The 9496-nt window shown below is 55.7% G+C and overlaps 1 protein-coding gene across 1 annotated transcript; it reads left to right on the top strand.

Annotated features, from left to right (window-relative positions):
- The first annotated feature begins 944 nt into the window (after nt 1–944).
- ADI1 (acireductone dioxygenase 1) lies at nt 945–9158 on the top strand. Its single transcript, NM_001285837.2, is given in 4 exon segments — nt 945–1064; nt 4236–4355; nt 8672–8851; nt 9039–9158. Coding segments are annotated over 4 exon segments (540 nt in total).
- Nucleotides 9159–9496: the final 338 nt, after the last annotated feature.

The following is a 9496-nucleotide window of genomic DNA, read 5'->3' on the forward strand; positions in this document are numbered from 1 at the left end:
CACCTGGATATTTATAGCATCATTCAAGAGCCATACACATTTTTTTTTTTTAAAGATTTATGAAGTTTTTGAGAGGCAGAGTTAGAGAGAGAGAGAGAGAGAGACAGGTGTTTTCATCCACTGGTTCACTCCCCAAACGACAGCAGCAGCCAGAGCTGCGCCGATCCGAAGCCAGGAGCCAGGAGCTTCTTCTGGGTCTTCCACGTGGGTGCAGGGGCCCAAGCCCTTGGGACATTTTCTACTGCTTCCCCAGGCCACTGGCAGGCAGCTGGATGGGAAGTGAGCAGCCGGAAAGAGAACAGGGGAAAGATGGCGATTTAAGTGATTTCTGGACCGCGGAGGGGCGGCACTGGGGGGGGGGGGGTGGGTGGCCCAGGTGCTCCGCTGAGCCCGCCTCCTACAAGCGCGCCCCGGGACAGGCAGGTGAGGGCTCAGGTACCCTGACCGGCTCCCAGAGGCCAGGGCCGGCCAGGCGGGGTCCCAGGTGCTCCGCTCTGAGCCCGCCTCCCTGCAGGTGATGGTTCAAGTGCTCGGCCCCGCCCCCCTGGTGGGAGACCCGGGCCGAGAAGCACGGGTCCCGGCCCCGTGCACCAGCAGCCCTGGGCTCTGTCCTCGCTTCCCACATAAAATGAAATTAAGCACAGTGCATCTGCCGTGCGGTACTTGAGGCCTCCGGTTTCGCTAACACCGAGGCCCGGGGCGGCGGGCACCGCAGCTTTCGGGGCGCGCTTGCCCTACCGCACTGCGCGAACTCTGTACCCTCGCTGCCCCGCACCCGGCTGCGCGGCGCCCGCCCCCGTCCGAACTCCGAGCCCGCGGACCCCGGCCTGCCCCGCCCCTCGCCCTGGGCTCCAAGGCAGGCCCCGCCCGAGGGCCGGGTGCGCCCCTCCCCTGTCCTGCCCGCTCGGAGCCCGTCCGCCGCCGGCAGCCCGCAGCCCGCAGCCATGGTGCAGGCCTGGTACATGGACGAGACCGCCGACGACCCGCGGCTGCCCCACCGCCTCCAGCCCAGCCGCACGGTGGGCCTGGAGCAGCTGCGCCAGCTCGGGGTGCTCTACTGGAAGGTACGCGGGGCGCCCGCACGCGCCGCCCGCACGCACCGCGCGGCCCTCGGCCCGGCTGCCGGGGCGCGCCGCGCATGCTCAGCAGGGGCTTCTGCGGGCCGCACCTGCTGCGCATGCTCCGTAGTGGGGCTCGGGGGTCGCCGCCCGGGGCCCCGGCGCGCTGCGCAGGCTCTCGCCCGAACGGCGAGGGGCGTGGGCTCGTGGTCGGCGGGGTTTTCGGTTGGGTCGCACGTGCCCTGGGTCCGGCGCCCCCTCCTCAGGACCCCGCGGTGTTGCCGAGCGCGACCCGGGAGCCCGCGCCCGCGGCCCACGCAGGACTTGGGGTCTGCGCAGCGCTGCCCCGGGCTCTCCTGGTTGACCGTGTCCGAGCGAGAAAGCGAGCGCCTGTTGGCGGGGGCGCAGTGCTGGGCTTCCGAGCCGGCCCGGCGGGCCCGTTAGGGGTTGGCGCGCGGCTCGGACGGGGCAGGGGCTGGGGCAGGGCGAGGGGCGGCTGCGGCGGACCCCTGTGTGGCCGTTTGCTTCTAGCCAGGCTGGGTGAGTGTGGCCGAAGTAAATGCGCAGGCCAACCCGGCACCCGCCTGCTGTGCGCCGGCCAGGGCGGTCCAGGCAATCGAGTGGGGTCTAGACGACGAGAGGAAGTGTTTTTTTTTATTTGAAAGGCAGAGATAGGGAGGGAGGGAGCCTTCCGTCCGCTGGTTCCCTCCCCAAGTGGCCACACTGGCTTGGGCTGGGCCAGGCCAAAGCCAAGAGCTCCATCCTGGTCTTGCACGTGGGGCAGGTGTGGGGTGCTGGTGCCACAGTGCCAGCTAGCCCTGAGGGGAAGGTTTTGGTTTACGGTAGGATCTAATTTCCCCACAGTCTAAACCACCAGGTCAGATTACTGCAGTCCATTGCTTTCATCGTGTGTGGGGCAGTCTGAGACTGAGAATAAAATTGCGAGCCAAAGAATGAAACGCTTTTACTGCAAAGTTCATCACTCCGTGGGGCCAAACCAGCCTCCTGCCTGCTAGTTCTATCCTGAATGACACATCAAGTGCTGCCAAAATTGAATCGTATTTGCTCTTGGGTTGTAGTGTCCTGGGTGTTTTTATGCTTTTAAAAATAGTATTGGGGGTGGGGGAGGAGCTGGCGCTGCAGCCTAGTGGGTTAAGCCTCTACTGATGGGGGCTGGAGTCCCGGCTGCTCCACTTCCCATCCAGCTCCCTGCTAGTGCACCTGGAAGGCAGTGGAAGATGGCCCAGGTGCTTGGCCCCTGCCACCCACATGAGAGACCTGGAGGGAGCCCCTATTCCTGGCTTTGGCCTGGCCTGGCCCAGCCCTGGCCGGTGGGGCCATTTGGAGAGTGAACCAGGAGATGGAAGACCTCTGTCTCTGCTTCTTTCTCTGTAACTCTGCCTTCCAGATAAGTAAGTCTTTAAAAAAATAATAACAGTAGCATTCTGGATCCTGGGAATAGATGGGGAGTGGTTTTGCCCCTTAGTGCCGCAGCAGAGGGGCGGAAGGCTCTCACACCCCCGGCACACACCTGGAAATTGCACTGTTGAGCCAGGACGCACTGCGCGTGCCAAGCAGTGCATTTCCTGAAGTTTGGAGTCACCGTGTAGAAAAGAATGGCTTGATGACTAGCACTTGAGACGTTTTGCACTTGGCTGTTCAGTACTGGTGATAGGGTGTCCATTCATTGTTCATTTGAAAGGCAGAAGACCTCCCATCCTCTGGTCACTCTTCTGCCGCACCAGCCAGAACCTCGATCTGTGCCTCCCGTGGGAGGCAGGACCCCACCTGCTTGAGCCAGCACTGCTGCCCCAGGGTCTGCATTGTAGGAAGCTGGACAGGAGAACAGGTGTTCTCATGGGGGATGTGGGCATCCCTATCTGCATTTAAAGGCAAAATGCACCACATTTATTGCTAGTAGTCGTAAGTAGGAGCTCAGATTAGATCTGCCTGGGGCCCCAGGGGAGTAGTTCATGAAGAAGGGATGTTAGAATTAGACCTTAAAGAATAGATTCTGGGGTGGTGGTGTGGTGCAGTGGTCAAGCCAGCAGCTGGGATGTGTACAGCTCTGCAGCTCTGGCGCCTGGGGTTGAGTCCCACCTCCGCTCCCCACCAGCTTCCTGCTACTAACGCTAGCAGCCGTCCAGGACTCATCCCTGCCACCCTTGTGGAGACCTGGACGGAGCCCCTGGCTGCTGGCTTCAGCCTCTTCCAGTCTCACCTGCTGCAGGCATTTGGGGAGTGAGCTAGTGGATGGAAGACCTCTGTCTTTCTCAGCCTTTCAAATAAATTGTTTAAATAACATAAAAAAGGGTTTTGAGAAATGAAGAGGTTAAGTGGGCATTTTAGGCATAGGAAGCTTCATGAGTGAGGGTATGGGGATGTGAAGTACCAATTTTTTTCTTTTTTTGATTTGAAAGTCAGAATTAGAGAGAGAGAGAGAGAGAGGTCTTCCATCCGTTGGTTCACTCCCCAATTGGGCGCAATGACTGGAGCTGTGACTATCCAAAGCCAGGAGCCAGGAGCCAGGAGCTTCTTCCAGGTCTCCCACGTGGGTGCAGGGGCCCAAGCACTTGGATCATCTTCTACTGCTTTCCCAGGCCACAGTAGAGAGCTGGGTCGGAAATGGAGCAGCCAGGTCTCAAACCAGTGCCCATATGGGATGCCGGCACTGCAGGTGGCAGCTTAACCCACTACACCACAGTGCCGGTCCCCCTACTTGTTTTGTAATGTGGATTTCTTTAAAAATAGGGGAACAGAGACCAATAGAAGTAGAAATGCCAGCTGGGGCCGATGCTAGTGTCCTCCTACCCCATCTCATGAATTTGAGTTTCCTCTGTTGGTGTGACCGTCAGACCTCTTGGCCTCGGGAAACATACTGACCAGAGAGTCCACAGAGGATCCATGAGACTTGCCAAGTAGGGAGGTGGCAGCGAGGCGGGATGCGGAGAGAACTTGGCCTAGAAATGTGAAGAAGGGCCCTCCAGGAAGGACGGTTGGAGGGAAGAGAGGCAGAGCCACACGGGACTCCACCTGTCACGAGAAGCAAGGACAGGCAGTGAAGGGGTTAGTCTCAGTCTGACAGAGCAGCAGCACGTGCACGTGGGGTGTGACCATAATGCAGAGCAGGAAGGGTGTCTCCACGGCTTGTGTTCACGGGACCTCCTGCTTTGGTAGCTGGATGCCGACAAATATGAGAACGATCCCCACCTGGAAGAGATCCGGAGAGAGAGAAACTACTCCTGGATGGACATCATCACCATTTCCAAAGATAAGCTGCCCAACTACGAGGAGAAGGTAAGGCCCTCCGTTCACACACCATTTCCAAAGATAAGCTGCCCCACTACTAGGAGAAGGTAAGGCCCTCTGTTCACACACCATTTCCAAAGATAAGCTGCCCCACTACGAGAAGGTAAGGCCCTCCGTTCACACACCATTTCCAAAGATAAGCTGCCCCACTACGAGAAGGTAAGGCTCTCTGTTCACATGGATGGCACAAGACTCACTCCCTCCTCTCGTGTCTTCACTAGGACTTTGTGTCAGAGGAGTTCTGTCCTCCCTTTCCAGTGTTTTCTTTTTTAATTTTTAAAAATATTTATTTACTTATTTGAAAAGCAGAGTTACAGAGAGGAGGAGGCAGAGAGAGAGGTCTTCTTATTCTTTTTTTTTTTTTTTTAATATTTTATTTATTTGAAAGACAGAGTTACAGAGAGAGGGAGAGGCAGAGAGAGAGGTCTTCCATCCGCTGGTTCACTCCCCAGATGGCTACAACAGCTGGAGCTTCTTCTGGGTCTCCCACACAGGTGCAGGAGCCCAAGGACTTGGGCCATCTTCCACTGCTTTCCCAGGCCATAGCAGGGAGCTGGATCGGAAGAGGAGCAGCCAGGACTAGAAACAGTGCCCATATAGGATGCCAGTGCTTCAGGCCAGGGCTTTAACCCGCTGCACCAAAGCACCGCCCCCCCCCACCCCTTTTTTTAAAGATTTATTTTATTTATTTGAAAGACAGAGTTACAGAGAGAGGTAGAGACAGAGAGAAAGGAGAGAGGTCTTCTATCCATTGATTCATTCCCCAGATGGCCACAGGGGCCAGAGCTGGGCTGATCAGAAGCCAGGAGTCTGCAGCTTCTTCCAGGTCTTCTTCCGTGGGTGCAGGGGCCCAAGCACTTGGGCATCTTCTGCTGTTCTCCCGGGCCTTGGCAGAGAGCTGGATTGGAAGTGGAGTAGTCGGGACTTGAACTGGTGCCCATATCAGATTCTGGCACTGTAAGCGGAGGCTTTACCTGCTGTACCACAGCACCAGCCCTTTTCAGTATTTTCTATGTGTAGAATGGTGAGATTTTTTCCCCTTCTGTTTGCTAGATTCACCAGTGAAGCTATCAGTAAAAACTGAAGGTTTTTACTTTATTTTTATTTATTTATTTTTAGATTTTTTTTTTTGACAGGCAGAGTGGACAGAGAGAGAGAGAGAGAGAGAGAGAGGTCTTCCTTTTTCTGTTGGTTCACCCCCCAATGGCCGCTGTGGCTGGCGCACCACGCTGATCCAAAGCCAGGAGCCAGGTGCTTCTCCTGGTCTCCCATGCAGGTGCAGGGCCCAAAGGCTTGGGCCATTCTCCACTGCACTCCCCGGGCCATAGCAGAGAGCTGGCCTAGAAGAGGAGCAACTGGGACAGAATCCCCAGGCACCACAGGCGGAGGATTAGCCTAGTGAGCCATGGCGCCGGCCTTTTACTTTATTTTTAATATTTATTTATTTACTTGAAAGGGAGAGAAAGTTTCCATCCGCTGGTTCACTCCCCAGAAGATCAAAGTGGCCAGGGCTGGGCCAGGCCAAAGCCAGGAGCTGGGAACTCCATTTAGGAGCCAGGAACTGCCCACATGGGTAGCATGGGCCCAACTACTTGGGCCATTTCCCACTTGTTCCCGGGCAGATTAGAAAGAGAGTAGCCAGAAGTGGAACCAGCTCTCCAATATAGGATGCCTTGGATATAGGGATTGCAAATGGTGGCTTAACCTGCTACTCTATGGTGCCCCTCATTTGTTGGAAGGTTTTGGCCTAATAGACATGGCCTGCCCCGTGATCTGCTTGTTCTTGAATGAGTTTTGTAGTTCCTGTTTTCAAGGCATTGGTCTCCTTCATCTGCGTTGGCATATTCATTGGTATAAAATAATTCAGAGTATTCCTTTATTCTTTTAATATCTATAGGGTATGTGATGCTGTTCTTTCTCCATGATATTTCTGAATTATGTCTTTTTTTCCCTGAGTCTGGCTACAGCCTTATCAGTTTTATTAATCCTCTCAAAGAACTTTGGGTTTCATTGATTTTTCTCTATTTTTTTAGTTCACTGATTTCTGCTCTGAACTTTATTATTTGCTTTCTTTTATGTACATTCGGTTCAGTTTTCTAGTTTCTTGAGTTGGAATGAGTTCTCTGATTTCAGCCGTTCTTTGTTTTGAACAGAGGTGTTCAGAGCTGTTCCTATCCTGGAGCACACATTCTGATGCGTTACGTTTTTATTGCCATTTATTGGAAGTGTCTTGTAATTGATTTCCTTTTTGATTTCATCTTTAACTCAAGAAGTTTTTTTTTTTTTTTGAACATGTTAGTTTCCAGTTATTTTGGGGATTTTCTTGGGGATTTCTGTGTCATCGGTTTATAGTTTAGTTCTGTTGTATTCAGAGAATACACTCTGAGTGAGTTGACTTCCGGTAAATATATCACGACTGTGGCTCAGGATGAGCTCTGTCTTGATGGCATTACACGAGGGCAGGAAAAGAGTGTGTGTTCGGCTGTTGTTGGTAAACTGTTCTGTGCAAGCTGGCTAGGCCAGGGCCGCGTGGTGCTGTCCAGGTCGTCTCCAGCCTCCCCAGTGTCTGCCTGCTGGGTCTGCCAGCTGCTGACACTGCGGTGTCGAAGGCTCCGGCTGTATTGATGGGTCCCGCTGCTCCTCCTTGTTGCTCTCCCAGTGTTGACCGAGGTATTTTGATGCTCTGTTGTTGGAGGCGTGTATGTTCAAGACTGCTGTGTCAGTTGGAGAATTCACCCACCTGTCATGACGTGACTGCCTCTGAAGTGTTCCTGCCAGTTCAGAGCCCCAGAGCCAGCCCATCCCAGCTGCGATTCTCCCCAGTTCAGTGTGGCAGCTCGTCCTGCCGCAGGTCCCTCATGGATGCAACTACGTGATTGATTCCCAGTTTGATTTTCTGCTTCTTCTTTTTTTTTTTTTTTAAAGATTTATTTATTTATTTGAAAGGCAGAGAGAGAAGGAGAGAGAAGGAGAGAGGGCTTCCACTCACTGGTTCACTCCCCAGATGGCTGCAATGGCTGGAGCTGGGCTGATCCAAAGCCAGGAGCCAGGAGCTTCTTCCAGATCTCTGACGTGGGTGCAGGGCCCAAGCACCTGGGCCATCTTCCACTGCTTTCCCAGGCCGTTATCAGGGAGCCGGATCAGAAGCAGAGCAGCAGGGGCTTGAACCAGCACCCAGATGGGATGCTGGCACTGCAGCGGAGCTTAACCTACTAGGCCCCAGTGCGGGCCCCCAGGCTCATTGTTTTGACCAGGTGTTTGGGTTTTAAGAGATTTTTGTGTATTTTGATCATAGCCCTTTACCAGGTGTGTCTTGCTGGGACAGTCGTCCATTTCTGGTTTGTCTCTTCAGCGCCTACAGAGCAGAGCGATTTCATTTCAGTGACGTCCGGCCTCTCGGCTCTTCCTCCCACGGCTTGGGTTTCGGTGTCACGATAAAGTCGTCGCCAGACTCAGGGTTGTCGAGGTCTTAGAGTTCTGCATGTGACATTTACACCCGGGATCCATTTTTGAGTTAATTTTTGTGAAGGGTGTGAGGTCTTTGTCTCGATTCAATTTTTGTCTTAATGTTGGGGTGATCTTCGAGGTCAGGCCCCCTTGCCGGGTCGATGAGTTCAGGCAGTCGTCCTGCTGTCCCTGGTCCGTCCTTGGCCCCGGGGACGGTGTAGCCCCTCAGCTGCACCAGGGATTTGCTGCAGAATTCGCAGGCGCGAGACTGCTGGGTGAGAACGGGTGTGCGGTGAGGCGCTCAGGGCTGTGCTGGAAGCGCAGGTTCCTCGAGTGTTTCCCTGAGACTTTCTGTGAGGAAAGCTTTGAAAGTCTGAGGTGCTTGCTGTTGACTCTTCCCACGTTTTTGCATGTTTGAGCGTTTGATTAGAACACGCTAGGGAGAAGAGCCCTCGGGAAAGACGCGAAAGTGATTTGAACAAACGGGAAGTGTTTCCCCAGGTCATGGCTGTGTCCTTGCAACTGTCCTGGCTCCTCGCTGGCCCTTGTGTGCAGTGGCACATTGTGACTGCCACACGTGGGGCCCAGCGTGGAGCCAGGACATCCATGTGGCAGTCCCCCCATGTGACCCGGCCTGTCTGCGACGTGGGGCTGACCAGGAGGCCCCCTGAGTCGTGTGTGGAGCCCCGAGTGCTGCCTGGCATGTGGTGCGGTGGGGTGTTTGGCTCCGGCCCGGCACTCATGGTGACAGCCTTTCTGAGCGAGGGCCGTGCTCGTCTGCCTGGAGAGAGTTCTGTGGCCGGGGGTCAGGGCCGCGAGGGCTCTCCAGGACGCTCACGCGGTTCCTCCTGCCCCAGCTTAAGATGTTCTACGAGGAGCACCTGCACCTGGACGAGGAGATCCGCTACATCCTGGAGGGCAGCGGGTACTTTGACGTCAGAGACAGGGAGGACAAGTGGATCCGGATCGCCATGGAGAAGGGGGACCTGATCACGCTCCCTGCGGGCATTTACCACCGCTTCACGCTGGACGAGAAGGTGGGTCCGGCCTTCCGGGACGGGCGCTCAGCCACGCCACCTGACGCAGGCCTCCTCCAGGACAGGGTGCCCCCGAGACGCGTCGAGACAGGAGCACAGCAGGGAGATCTCTTGCATTAGCGTGCTTGCGTGCTCACGTCGAAGGCTGCGGCTCTGAGGGGCTGCTGGGTGTGCTTGTGTTTTCTAGAACTATGTGAAGGCCATGCGGCTGTTCGTGGGAGAGCCTGTGTGGACGGCGTACAACCGGCCGGCTGACCATTTTGACGCCCGGGAGCAGTACGTGAAGTTTCTGGCGCAGTCGGCCTAGCCGTGCCCCGGCAGCAGCAGCGCCTTGTGGAGGCCTTGAATCAGGAAATCCTGCGTTTTCTCTTCGCTGTCGTGATGCCGCCTGAGGCTGCTTTGTCTTTCCCTCGCGAGGACGTTTAGTGATGAAAGGAGCTGATTTCTGCCCGGTGGTGGTGGTGCGCGGTCTGAGTGTCACCTCCCAAAGTGAATGCACAGGGGCTCTGTCTGCAGGCCAGGCCTTGGCTGGGCGGCCTCTCCCGTCGGCAGGCAGCCTCGGGGTTGCTCGTGCCGCTTCCCTTCCAGAGGAAAGCAGCCGGGGCGGGTGTTGGCAGCGCTGAGACACCGCGTAGGATGCCCGCC

The sequence above is a fragment of the Oryctolagus cuniculus genome, chromosome 2, assembly GCF_051225735.1.
Source record: "Oryctolagus cuniculus isolate XC-2025 breed Fujian yellow rabbit chromosome 2, ASM5122573v1, whole genome shotgun sequence".
Taxonomy (NCBI): domain Eukaryota; kingdom Metazoa; phylum Chordata; class Mammalia; order Lagomorpha; family Leporidae; genus Oryctolagus; species Oryctolagus cuniculus.